The sequence below is a fragment of the Haemaphysalis longicornis genome, unplaced genomic scaffold (assembly GCF_048455015.1).
Source record: "Haemaphysalis longicornis isolate Haplotype H1 unplaced genomic scaffold, Haemaphysalis longicornis Haplotype H1 scaffold_4, whole genome shotgun sequence".
Classification (NCBI taxonomy): domain Eukaryota; kingdom Metazoa; phylum Arthropoda; class Arachnida; order Ixodida; family Ixodidae; genus Haemaphysalis; species Haemaphysalis longicornis.
In genome coordinates, this window is record NW_027526361.1 from 23,056,925 (window position 1) to 23,069,586 (window position 12,662).

The window sequence follows — 12,662 nt, forward strand, 5'->3', positions numbered from 1 at the left end:
TGACTAAAATTGACCGTTTTTAGGCTTTCGAAATACACATTAATGTGGAGCAGTCACTCTATTCGCGAATGTGGTGTGTTTACGAGAATGTAAAAGTTTCTGAGGGGGTCGTAGTGTGACACATTGGGTTTGTATGAGCGCCAGATGTGTGTCACAGACCAGCGTGGCGAAGCCGACATAAGTACGAAGCTAAATGTAATGACACCGCCCTGAAGTTTACTAACAGTGTCGCCGTAAGCAGCCTTTCTTTAGAGGGTCATGCTACGGCTATGCACTATTTTGTAAATCGGTTTTGTGCGTTTACATTATATAGCGAAGCCTTCATCCCTGACAGCACGCCAGTTATGCCAGATCAATATCCAATAGCTTGGATATTGATCACTAACCTGGACAAGCCGACGGGGCATAAATTTAACTAGCACTCTACGCAAGCAGTACGATATTTAATACAAAGTTATACCCGGGGGTCAGCACACGACAAAGATTACCCGGTCGTCAGTAAAACCACAAAGAAAGTTAAGTTGAAGGAGGTCCAGAGATTATTTCTTCATCCCAAACACAAAAATTCTCTATGAACTGAAAAAAAGTACGTTACATTAATTTTCTTTACAAAAGAATCCGCATACGACATCAAAAAAAAAAAAAACCTTGCAGTTAACGCCAGAAGCCATTTGGAAACTGCGCAGGATCGTTACCTTCTTTATGGGGAAAACAGGGCCAAAGCGTGCCAGGCGTTAGTTTGTGGCGATGTACCGCCACAAACTAACGCATGGCCTGCAGTACGTCCTCATACTATTAGCATGAGGACGCACTGGACGAAATGCTTGTGCCTACCGTTGTCTGCGTGCACACAAACTGGGGTGCCCAGTTCATTACAGTGCGCGTGGCACGCCATCGTTCCTGATGCGGGTCCTTTGCTCCAGCAGACAATGTTGCACGTTGTGGCGCCTTCCTATAAAGCCAGTGGCAGCGGGACCCGCCGCGGAAAAGTATGAGAGCAATGTCGAAGCAGGGAGGGGTAAAGCGAGAGGAGATTCCAAGTTGCCTTGGACGTTCCCTGGTCGTCCACGGCCAGATATTCCAATTAGATGCAACGAGCAGGCCAAAGCAACAGCGGCTTTGATAAAGCGGACGTCTTGCTACGCATGTACACGCACATACATGGAAATATATTCGTTATCAAAGCAAATGGAGGGCGCAGTCGTCAGGTCAATAGTAGCTATCTGCAACGTGGTAGTCTTCAAATTATTATGCGTTGGCAATTCATCTCTCGGAGAAATGTCTTTTAAACGCACACAGAAAGTGACAGGCTGCCAGATGGCCCATCAAATATATGAACACTGAAGCCTGGATAACTGTGTTAACTGGAAGATCACATGTTTTGCAGCGCTAGCGAGCTGAGTTTAATGACCAACAATGCGTTGTTTGGTTAAAAATAAATAATTAAAGCTTGCATTTTCCTTTCCCGTTTCTCTTACTTTTTTTGTGACGTTGAAGAGCAATTCACAAAGTGCTCAGAGAAAGCTGGGTTCCTATTTTCATTTTTGCTCAATCGCCAGCGTCTTCGTAAGAGCCTGTTCTCATTGGTTTTTGCTTTCGCTTCAAAGATTAAAGGCCAATCAAACACGGTTTTAAAAGCACCGACAAGTGGGCAAGTTCGTAGGGAGACATAGTGACTAAAACCTCAGAAAAACGCTTGAGGGGTTTTTTGGGGGGAGGCGCCATCTTAGTGTGGTGACGCCCAGGCAATGTTTGTATGAGGACACTCGAAGCAATGATGCAAACGCTACGGAGTGAGCCAAGAAGTTCGCTTTGCCCCTTCTCTCCCCCCGATGGCGCAGCGCCCCGGTCGGCGAGCGGCGTGCAGATCGTGCGCCTGTCGGTGCCCACGTGGGTGGAGAACGGCACCGAGGACTCGGTGCTGCTCGACTGCGAGTACGTGTACACAGAACGCGACGACTCGCAGCTGGTGGTCAAGTGGTTCCTCAACGACGACCCCAAGCCCATCTACCAGTGGATACCCGAGCTCGAGTCACGCCACGTCTCGCAGAGGCTCAAGGGCCGCCTCAACACAGACTTCACCGTCACCGGCAACCACTTCACCAAGTTCCGCGCCCTCAACCTGCTGCGACCCACCACCGAACTGAGCGGACGCTACTCGTGTCACGTGACCTCGCACAGCAGTCAGGACCAAAGGTCACAACTTATGACCGTCTATGGTGAGCCCTGTCTTTTTTCTTTGTGCGTGTTTTTCTATCGCGCGCGATGGGGGGGGGGGGGGGGGTTAATTGGTCGGATTGAAACAAACCACTGTTGTTGGGCTAGTTGCGTTTGCGCGTTTACAATTGCGCCTCTTTTCCCACTCTCTTCGGTGTGCGTAGTTGTACGTTTAAAATAAAATCAATTATTGCGTCCGCAGACGAAATGCCGCATCACAAACTTAGAAAATATTGTGTCTTGAATACTCCATCTTGAACACGATTTCTTACCCAAGCGTGATAAAAAATAGTTCACCCTCTTTCACCGTGACCCTTCTCCGGAAGACACAATGTAGAATTTTTGAGGCGTTAAAATTAGCGGCAGAATTAGTAGGCAGCCAGAATAAACACGTTTACTGGCAGGCACAAATTGGAGGCGCATTTAGGAATCTTGCACGGCTGAGCGTTTGCCCAAAATCGTACTCTGCAACGCTCGCATTGCCGTGAAGCGTAATAGCTCATGGGGGCGGTGGCTCAGTGGCCATTGCGCTGCTGAGTTCACGGACGCATGTGTGATTCCGGCCGCGGCTTTTCTGATGGAGAGAGAGAGAGAGAGAGAAAGGACTTTATTGAGGTACCGGCAGTCGGGGACGGATCAGGCCAGGCAGGGCTTCACCGTCCCGTAGTCTTCACCGCTCACCGCGGCGTCGGGCCGACCCCGAGGTCTACGTCTGGTCGGCGCGGGCTACTTGGAGTGCCGCCGCTGTCGCCCCTAGCCCTCGCTCCCGCAGGAGGAGGCCGAGGGGAGTGCGGGTTCCCCTTTCGCCTTTGCCTGTCCAGTGCAGCCTCGAGCCGCTGGATGGCCCTTAGCTGATCTTCTCGCCCCGAAGAGCGCACTGAGTCCGCAATGTCCGGTGGGAGGATCGGCCTCCCCGCACTTGAGTCGTGGTCCGCACATCCCCACATCAAGTGGGCCAAGTCTGCGTTCACACGCGCACACACACTGCACACCTCGTCCTCGTACATGTCCGGGCACACGTGGCGCGCGAGCGCCGGCGTAAGCACTGTCCCGGTTTGCAGTTGTCGTAGAAGCACGGCCTCTCTCCTCGCGAGCCCCGGGTGGGGCGGAGGATAGGCCTGCCTCTCTGTCCTATACCAACACAGCGTAGCACCGTATGTGGTCAGGGGCTCTGGGCCGTTGTCGTCCTCGTCGTTGCTTGGCTCCTCGTCGACGTCGGCGTCCGTCGCTGGCGCGGCCCGGCACGCGGCGAGATCACGGGCCGCAGCGTCGGCTGCCTCGTTGACGTTCCTGTAGCCGCCTCGCAGCTCCCGACCCATGTGGGCCGGAAACCAGCGCACGGTCGTCGTTGCGTTCTTGCGCGTGCCTTCCCCGATGCCGGAAAGGACTCGCATCGTTGTCTTGCAGACCATACCCCTGGCGAGATTGGCGATGGCCGACTTCGAGTCGCTGAACACCGTTCGCGTGTCGGGGTGAAGCAGGGCCAGCGCTATGGCCGCCTCCTCCGCCTGTCTGGCGGTCTTGGCTTGCACGCTGCCCGCACTTAGTACTTCTCCCGTGGCGGCTCGTATCGCCACCACGGCGTAGGTGTCTTCCCTGTCGCGGCGTTTGGAAGCGTCCACGTACACCGCGTCGCTCCTCCCATTGTACCCCTTGGCGAGCGCGCACGCCCGCGCCATCCTCCGCTCCGAGTTTCGCCCCGGCGCCACGTTCTTGGGTAGCGGCGGGATCACCAGGTTGCTTGCGATGTCGTCGCGCAGCGGTACTAGCTCGTCCTCCTCGTCGAAGGAGCAGCTTAGTCCCACGCGCTGTAGTAACCTTCTGCCCGTGCGGGTCGACCCTAGGCGCTCCAGTTGCGACGTTCGCTGCGCCTCGCTGATCTCCGAGAGCGTGTTGTGTACTCCTAGAGACGCGAGGGCCGCGTTGCTCGTGCTGTTGAGGAGTCCCAGGGCCGCCCGGTACGACTTGCGTATCGCCGCGTCGATCTTTGCGCGTTCTTGGGTCCGCCAGTCGTGGAAGGCTCCCACGTAGGCCACCTGGCTGATCACGAACGCCTGCAGCAGGCGCAGCAGGCTCGCTTCTCGCATGCCGCGCGCCCGCGTGGCGAGGCGCTTGACGAGGCGCGTGGCGATGCCCATCTTTGTTACCAACCGTTCGACAGTGGTGGTGTTGTAGCGTCGGCTCGCGTCGATGTGCATACCCAGGACGCGGATGCTCGTCGCTTCGGGGATCGCCGTGCCGTCGCTCCCGCGTACCACGATGCTGCGCTCCGCTTCGGTCTTCTTGCGGTGACGTCCCGTCGGGGGCAGGACCAGGAGTTGCGATTTTTGCGGGGCGCATCGGAGACCCGTGCCGCGCAGGCTCTCCTCTATGCCGTCCACCGCCTCTTGTAACGCCGACTCGATGTGGCCGTCGCTGCCGCCCGGCACCCACAGCGTAATGTCGTCTGCGTAGATGGTGTAGCGGACGTCGGGTAGCTCGTCCAGACGGCGGGCCACGCCGATCATTACGAGGTTGAATAGCAGCGGCGAGATGACAGAGCCCTGCGGCGTGCCGACGCTGCCCAGTTCTCGCTCCTCGAGTTGTGTCCCGCCCACCTCCAGTCGGGCCGTGCGGCCGGTCAGGAAGGTTCGAACGTAGTTGTAAGACCGTTGTCCCAGGCCGAGCCGGGACACTTGGGCCAGGATCGCCGAGTGCTTCACCTTGTCGAAGGCGCTCTGCAGGTCCAGGCCCAGGATGGCGCGGTTGTCAGAGGTCGGTCCCGACGGCGGAGCCAGCACCTCGCGTTGCAGCAGCAGCATTGCGTCCTGTGTCCCCAGCCGCGAGCGGAAGCCCAGCATGGGGTCGGGGTACAGGCCGTTGGACTCGAGATACCGTTGCCACCGGTCGTTGAGAACGTGCTCCAACACCTTCCCCACGCACGACGTGAGAGAGATGGGGCGCAGGCTCTCTATGCCCGGCGGCTTGTTGGGCTTCGGTATGAGAATTGTCTTGGCCGTCTTCCACTGTCGCGGGAGGCTGCCGGCTCGCCAGTGCTCGTTGAAGTACTTTGTGAGCGATGTTATGGCCGCGTCGCTCAAGTTACGTAGCGCCTTGTTCGTGACGCGGTCCGGGCCCGCCGCCGATCGGCAGTTCAGGGCCTGGGTGGCGCGCCGGACCTCCCACTCCTCGATGTCGCGGTCGAGCGAAGGGTTGGGCGGGCCGGCGTACTCTCCTTGTTGTTCCGTCGCGGTCTCGGGAAGGTAGCGCTCGTTGAGCCGCTTGTGTACCTCCCGTTCTCCGAGCTCCTTCGTCGCCGCGTACATGATTTGCGCGAGCCGGTGGCGTTGATACTCCTTGCTTTGGGTTTCGTCCATCAGGTGACGGAGGAGTTTCCACGTTCCCCCGCGATGGAGCTGGCCGTCGGCTTCGTTGCACAGCTCGAACCATTGCTGCGCGCACAGCTGGCGGCTGTACTTCTCGATTTCTCGGCCGAGCGTGGCAATCCGCTTGCGGAGGGCGCGGTTGTGCCGCTGCCGCTTCCACCTTCGCTGTAGCGAGCTTCGAGCCTCCAGCATGTGCGCGAGCCGGGGGTCTATTCGCGTGGTCTCCTCGGACGTCTCCGTGACGGACGTCGCCTTCTCGACGGCTGCGACGACTTTGCGCGTCCACTGCTCTATGTCCGTGATTTCACCCAGGTCTTCGGTGCGGTAATCGTGCCAGTTCGTCAGCCGGTGCTTGATCTGCCCGTCGTGGGCGCTGGTCTTACTGTTGGGTCGGAGCGGGATGACGACTTCCACGATGTAGTGGTCGCTGCCGAGATTTATGCCCGTGTTCCTCCAGCTAGCCGTACGGTCATCGGGCAGGTGGAGAAACGCCAGGTCTGGTGTGGTGTCTTTCACGACGGACGTGCCGATGCGTGTGGGGTGTGCCGGGTCCGTGAGGAGTACGTAATCCGCTTCGGCGGCGTCCTCCAACAACTCTCGGCCCTTGACCGTCGTGGCGGCGTGGCCGAGCTCCTTGTGTCGCGCGTTGAAGTCCCCGCACGCGACGACGATGGCGCCGTCGCATGCGGAGACTGCCCCGCGCGCTCTGTGCAGTAGTGACTTGAAGCGTTGCTGGTTGTGCTGTGGGTTACTATACACGTTGACCGCCATGACGATCGTGCTCGTGCTCTTGTGCTTGCCCGTGATCACCGAGAGTTCCGTCGCACACATCTCGATGGCGCTTCCTCGGTTCCCCATGAGTGCGTCGTGCTTGATGAAAGTGATGCCCTTCCTGACGAAGGTGCACACGCCTTGCGCCGCTCCGCGTCCGCAGGTGCGAGCGCTCGGCGGGCTAGCGTGCGCCCTGTAGCCGGGGAGGGACGGCGCGTTCTCTGCGTGGGTTTCCTGTATCATGATGACGTCGGGCTGCTCCACCGGCGTCAACGTTTGAAGGTGTTGTTGCAAGACCGCCTTCCGGCACCGAAAGCCGTTGGCGTTCCAGTGCCAGATGCGGAGCGAAGTGCGTTGCCTGGGCGTCGTCATCATGGCGGAGAGACGGTGATCGGGTTGCCGTGCTCTTGTGCTGCGCCCTTTACGGATGCTGCCAGTTGGTTGAGTTGTTGCTGAACGGGCAGGATTGCCTGCTGAATTGCTTGCTGCATGACTTGTATCATTCTGTTGGTGAGTCGTCGCTCGAGGGCGTCAAAGTCCTTCCCCCAGCGGTTCATCTGGGACTCGAGCTTGCGGTAGCGGTTGTTGAGGCTGGCGTAACTCGTCGGCTTGCTGATTGTGCTCGAGGCGGCAGTCGACATGCTGGAACCGGCGTCGCCGATGTCCTCGTCGCACTCGTCCTCCACCTCTTGCTCCCGCGCCGGGGACGCGCGGCGCTGCGCTACTTGCTTCAGCGGCGGGGCCGGGCACTCCGTCGGCTTGGCGGTCGTAGTCGTTTCTGCGGGCGCGGGCTTGGACCACGTGGTCGCTCTCGCTCCCAACAGTTCCTCGAGCTTTAGGGTTAGTTGTTCGATAGTTACCCGCTGGGCGTGCACAGTAGCCTGCAGCTCCTTTACCATCTTTCGCAGCTCCACGGTTTCCGGGGAGGCACTCGCTTGTTTCGTGGCGTTATTACCGCGGCGTGGCGGCGGCCGGCTCGCGCTCCTCCGTCTCGACTCCGAGCGCCGGCGGCTCGGCGCGGCAGCCGCTCCACCAGCTGCGCCGGCGGCAATCGCCGCCCAGGCGGGGCCTCTCGACGTGGCGCGGCGACCGCGCGATGTACTCCTGGCGCCACCTCGCGACGCGCTCCTCTGCGACGATTTCCGGCGCGACGCGCTCCTGCCGCGGCTGCTGCCGCGCTGCGGAGCGATTTCGGGGAACTCGTCTCTCCGAGAGAGTCTGATCTTGGGCGCCGGCGTTGCCGCTCTCGCGCGTTCCTCCTCCAGTTTCCGTTCCCACTGTCGCTTGCGGACTTGATACGGGACTTTGAACTTGTTCTTGCACGAGCCTTCGCCCGTGGGGTGTGGGCCGCCGCACAGGCGACACCGCGGCTTGCACTTGCCTTCGTGCCCGTCGCCGGGGTTCTTCAGCCCGCACGCAAAGCACACGCGGGCGCCCGGCGTTGGGCACACGTCCTTCCTGTGTCCGATTTGGCCGCAGATTCTGCAAACCTCTTTGTGCTGCCTGTAGAGGTAGCAACGCGTGACGACGCCGCCGTACCAGACGTAGGACGGCACTTTACTCCCGTGGAACAGGATGACGACCGCCATCGACCGACCGAGGCGGTGCGCGTCACCGGCGGTAGGGTTATGCCTGTTGACTACGTGGCGGTAGATGTCGTCCGCGGAGTCTTCCAGGCCCACTCCACGTATCACGCCGCGAGAGGTGTCCTCCGGCGCCGCGCGGTACGCGTACGTCTCGTATTCTTTGTCGCCGATGGCGATCCTCTTCACAACCTCGTAGCGTAGCATTCTCTCCCAGCTCGGGGTGCTTATGACGAGAATATTCTGGGCAATGTTCGGGAGCATCGTGTCCTCGCGCACGGCTTCCTCGTCCGCCTTGGCCGCAGCGAAGATGGCGCGGCGCAGGTCGGTTAGCGGCGTTTTGCCTATCTCTAGGCCGCCACGTGGCCGCACGACCACGCGGAACTCATCTCTCGACGCAAAGTTTGGCATGCGCGCCGATTTTGCCATGCCGGCGTTGACTTTACTCGCGATCTGGGCTCGCGTGAGGGTGGCGTGGCGTTGTGAAGCACTCGGCTTACCGGCGTGTGGCGAAGCCCGCTGCGGAGAAGCTTCGGGAACACTCACGGTCTTCTTACGGCGACGCTGATGGGATACGCGGGTCCACCCGGCGTGGTCGTCGTCTTCCTCCGGCTCGTCGGCGGCGCGCGGACACTCGATGTCGTCGACTACGTGGCCGTCGGTGCCGGTGTTCGCAATTACAGTCCCCGTCGATGCACAGTCTGACACAGTCCGCACTCGCTGGGAAGGGTAAGGGTCCGCAGGTGACACATCCATTTCACAGGATTCGGAGAATACTTCTTCGTCGGAGCGCCGAAGATCCGCCCGCTGGGCAGGTCCGGGCACGCCCGCGGCGGCGGCGGCGGCCGTCGACGTGGCCGACGCCATGCCCGTACTCGTTCGAGCCCTCGTTAGGCTTAGCTGGGGTGCCTCGCCTCGCCGAGAGACGATGCTCGTAAAACGACCAAAAATGGGCTAATCGGCCCAAATTTGGTATCGGCGTGGTCCTCGCAACGTTGGGAAGCTCGTACGTACGTTTGGGACATCAGAGGCGGGATGGTCCTCCCGAAATCCGTGGCGGCGACGGAGCCGATGTGGAGTGCGTCCGCTCTGCTCGGCGATCGCAGCGCCCTCTCTTTTCTGATGGAGGAGAAGGTGAAACTCCCGCGTGTCACATTTCACCGCGCGAAGGTCTTCATGTGGTCAAAATAATTTGGGGCCCTTCATTACGGCCACCTTACACGCCAGCTATAGCTTCAGCGCGCAAAAGCGCTCAAAATGTATACGGCTTATGACCACCAAAGTAGGTGCCGTTTCTTTTGTTGCCGTGTACTCCACACAGCTACCACCAATCAACGCAGAGGCAAACACGCTCCAACAAGGAATCGATGTTGTAACAAATTGCCTTTGCGATTTTGGTATAGAGGCCCCACACGAAAAATCTGAGTGTAATGTGTTACTTTCCTGTCCCAACTTCAGAACACAACCAATTCGCAAACTCCTCTCATTATAGCTTGGTGTTCAGCCTATTCCTCTCTAATCGTTCTTTCGGGTATATGGCTTACACATTGATCAAGATGGGCGACATTTGTAACTGTTATTCTAGCGAAGGGATGCATACAAACAGACAAGGCGATACCCTGTCTGTGACCTTGTGATAAGGAAACATTGGTCGCTAACATGCTCATAATGGTCAAAAAATTAGAAAAAGAAAGGCGAGAGAGAGAGAAAGAGAGATAGAGAGAGACAGAGAGCTCTTTAATGGGAACTGGTAAGGTCAGCCCTGCTGGGTACAAGGCTTGCTACACCAGATGGGGGGTGGCTACAATGATGAGTGGTGAATGTTGGACATTAGGGGTACATCAGGGAGAAGACAAACAAGAAACGTTAAAAACGAGAAACAAGGGGTGCTGCTAGTAGAGTCCGTACATAAAAAATACAATTGAAAACAAAAAAGTTAATGTAAACGCTGAATCAAAATGCACAGTAAACGGCGCAAAAAAAACAAAAATAGCGCCACCAACACAAGAAAAATAAATACATGAACACCACATCGCGAAAGAGTGCATATCATGAGATACTTGCGCTACGATCTAGAGAGATTTGTCCAGTTCAGAGTCTCGTAGGAACCGGAGCAGAACTTTTGTACTCAAGATACTGTCAGCGCTACTGGCCCAGGGCCCAAGAAAATGATAAAGTTCAAGCCTGCCTCCATGACGTACACGAGACAGGGAGCTCGCCGCAGTTTTTAGCGCAGCAGCGAATAGAGGGAAGCGTTCGCTTTAGTTCGGGGGAGAAAAATTGTGCGCCCTCCACCCCTAACGTTCCCGCTTTTTCGCTATCGCTGCTCGAAGGAGCACGTGGTCACCGCTGCTTGCAACTCCCTTCCCGCAGCACGTCCGAAGCACTTCGTGTTCAACTTCTCCCGGTCGGCCGAGGAGTCGGCGACGACGTTCGTGTGCGAGGCGACGGGCGCCTTCCCGCTGCCCACACTCACCGTGTTCCGGCTGGACGAGGAGCCGTCCTCGCCGTCCTCCGCTCCGCGCCGCCACGCCCTGGCCCCCACGCAGAGGGTCACGCCACGACAGGACGGCTCGTACGTCACGCGGGTCACCAGCCGGGTGCCCGACGAGGACTTCTCTCGCGCGGGACGGCACCTCTTCGTATGCCTGCTCTCCATCCCGGGCACAGACTTCAAGAAGCAGCGCCTCATAGAGTTCTACCCGGGTAAGCGGTCTTGCCGGCTGAAACCGCGATGTGTAGCGGCAGCGCCCGGCCTGTAGGTCACCTCGATTCACACGTCATCGTACAGGGTAGAAACATGTATGCGCTGACACCGCCATTTTGGGTCACTCGCTCGCCGCCGCGGCAAGTCATTGTATCAAAACCATGCTGTAATTATTACCGCAACACGCTTTACTGGCGAAGTTTGAATCATTTTATCTGTTTCGCGTTGCTGGGTCTTGTGGGAAACGAAAAGAAGAGAGCGTTGAGCACTTTGACCCAATAAAGGCGGCACGGGACAATTAAAAGGATGTCTCCACCCTGTACGGCGGCACTGGCATCGAGGCACCCTAGGCGCGAAAGCTGTGGCAAGGCGCGTGCGGCCTGCCGCGTACCAACAAAGCACTTCAGCAGCGGCGCAAAGCGTAGATTACAATTACCACGGCATTGGCGCTACACGTCAGAACAGGTGCGGGATGTCAGTTGCGGCGCCCATAATGCAAAGTGGTGATGTTGCCTACTCTCCATAGCGGCATGATCCCGGCGCACCCCCTCACCCTCGACAGCTGACCATTAGTAGTAGCGCCGTGGCGGCCAGAACATTAATTCTTAATCATAAAATTGCTTTCATTATAGCGTCAAAACAATTTTATGAACTAAAACGACTCAATACGCCACAATAATAAAGTCAGAAAAAAATTACGTTCATTAGAACGAACAAGATGAGGTGGTCCTCCCGAGCAACGCAGGGTCCTTGCTGTTCCATATAAAAGTTAAACAAGAACGCTAACATCATCAGCATGGCTTATGGTTCAACTGGAGATTATAAACGTAAAGTTGATATTGTTATAACTTGTAATAACAACGAAGTTGCACAATTTTGCTTACCTGTCACCAGCCCAACGAGCCGCCGGCCTATACGCGAGTCGACACGCGTTAACATGTTTTGTTTTAAGTGGGCAAAAGTATACGTGCAGCCCTCTCGTTTTCACTTCTTGTATGTCTTGGTACCTTCGCCTGTCAGCATATGGCGTTAATTGTCCAAAACCCCTACAAATCCCGGGAAAAAAATGTTGATTGGGCTGTTGCTCCTGAGAAACTGTGGGTACCAAAGGGTGAATACTGGGATGTCCGCGTGCGAAATCGAAGCGGCTGGCTAAGCTTACGTGTTAGGCGTTAAGCCATACCTCGTGCGGTTTCATCCGCCGGCAGTGGCTGCGGGATTTCGCTGTCGTTACCTTGCAGGAAACGAGGTTGAAAACGTACACCGAAATGGGGTATTACGGTGCCCTTCGATAAGCTAAATGTGGCTCTAAATGCAGTTGTCGAAAACAAGTTTGTGGCTCTGTAGTGTCACCAATATTTCTGTAATCACTTTTTTTCTTTGCCGCGACAATTCGCAAGACACAAGAAACTTTTGATGCTAAATTTGAAGCGCGAAATTCAGTTTACAAAAATAGTACATGACTTCAAGTTCTGGAAGTAGAAGAACTGAAACATTTAACGGAAAACGGAAGCGTCGAAAGACCTGAAGAATCGATGCTAAACTGCCACGTCAGCTATGTGTCATCACCTTCTTTTGTATCTGGACGTCATAAATAAACACAATCACTTAGAAATCTGCTGCCACACACACAGAACACGCGAGGGACTTCGTTATGCTAATGAGCATTGTAACGAGCATAATGTTACCATGAAAACGCAATAGTTGCGTATTTACTCTTAATGACATGAAAGAACCCGTCAGCTGCAGCTCATTAATTCCACTGAAATAACTGTAGCTGTTCACAACTCCCCTTCTTTCTCTCCTATGTACTAGTCAGCGGCTTTTTTACAGTGCACTAAGCGAGAACTAATTGTCTAGAAACGCAATGCGAAAACTCCACGGCGCAGCCGCCCGGAGCGTCCCTCCCCCGTGCGTTATGCTGGCATGAGCAAAAGTAGAAGTTCCATCATCAGCCCTCCGCATCCCGTAAGAAAGAGCAAATTCTGGCCGCAGCGTAGCCGTTTGTCATTAATGGTG

General features: G+C 56.6%; 2 protein-coding genes and 1 long non-coding RNA gene across 6 annotated transcripts in view; 1 reads left to right on the forward strand and 2 right to left on the reverse strand.

The window, feature by feature from the left end:
- Positions 1-12,662, reverse strand: part of LOC144178374 (hemicentin-2-like) — an 813,819-nt gene that overhangs the window by 238,777 nt on the left and 562,380 nt on the right. The window lies entirely within an intron of this gene.
- The window catches only part of LOC144178373 (uncharacterized), a 306,850-nt gene that overhangs the window by 119,929 nt on the left and 174,259 nt on the right, over positions 1-12,662 (reverse strand). The window lies entirely within an intron of this gene.
- The window catches only part of LOC144178372 (uncharacterized), a 67,699-nt gene that overhangs the window by 34,283 nt on the left and 20,754 nt on the right, over positions 1-12,662 (forward strand). Inside the window, exons 2-3 of the mRNA XM_077706157.1 lie at positions 1,842-2,219; positions 10,310-10,642. Of these exons, the coding sequence (XP_077562283.1) occupies positions 1,842-2,219; positions 10,310-10,642 (711 nt within the window). The remainder of the gene's footprint in view (positions 1-1,841; positions 2,220-10,309; positions 10,643-12,662) is intronic.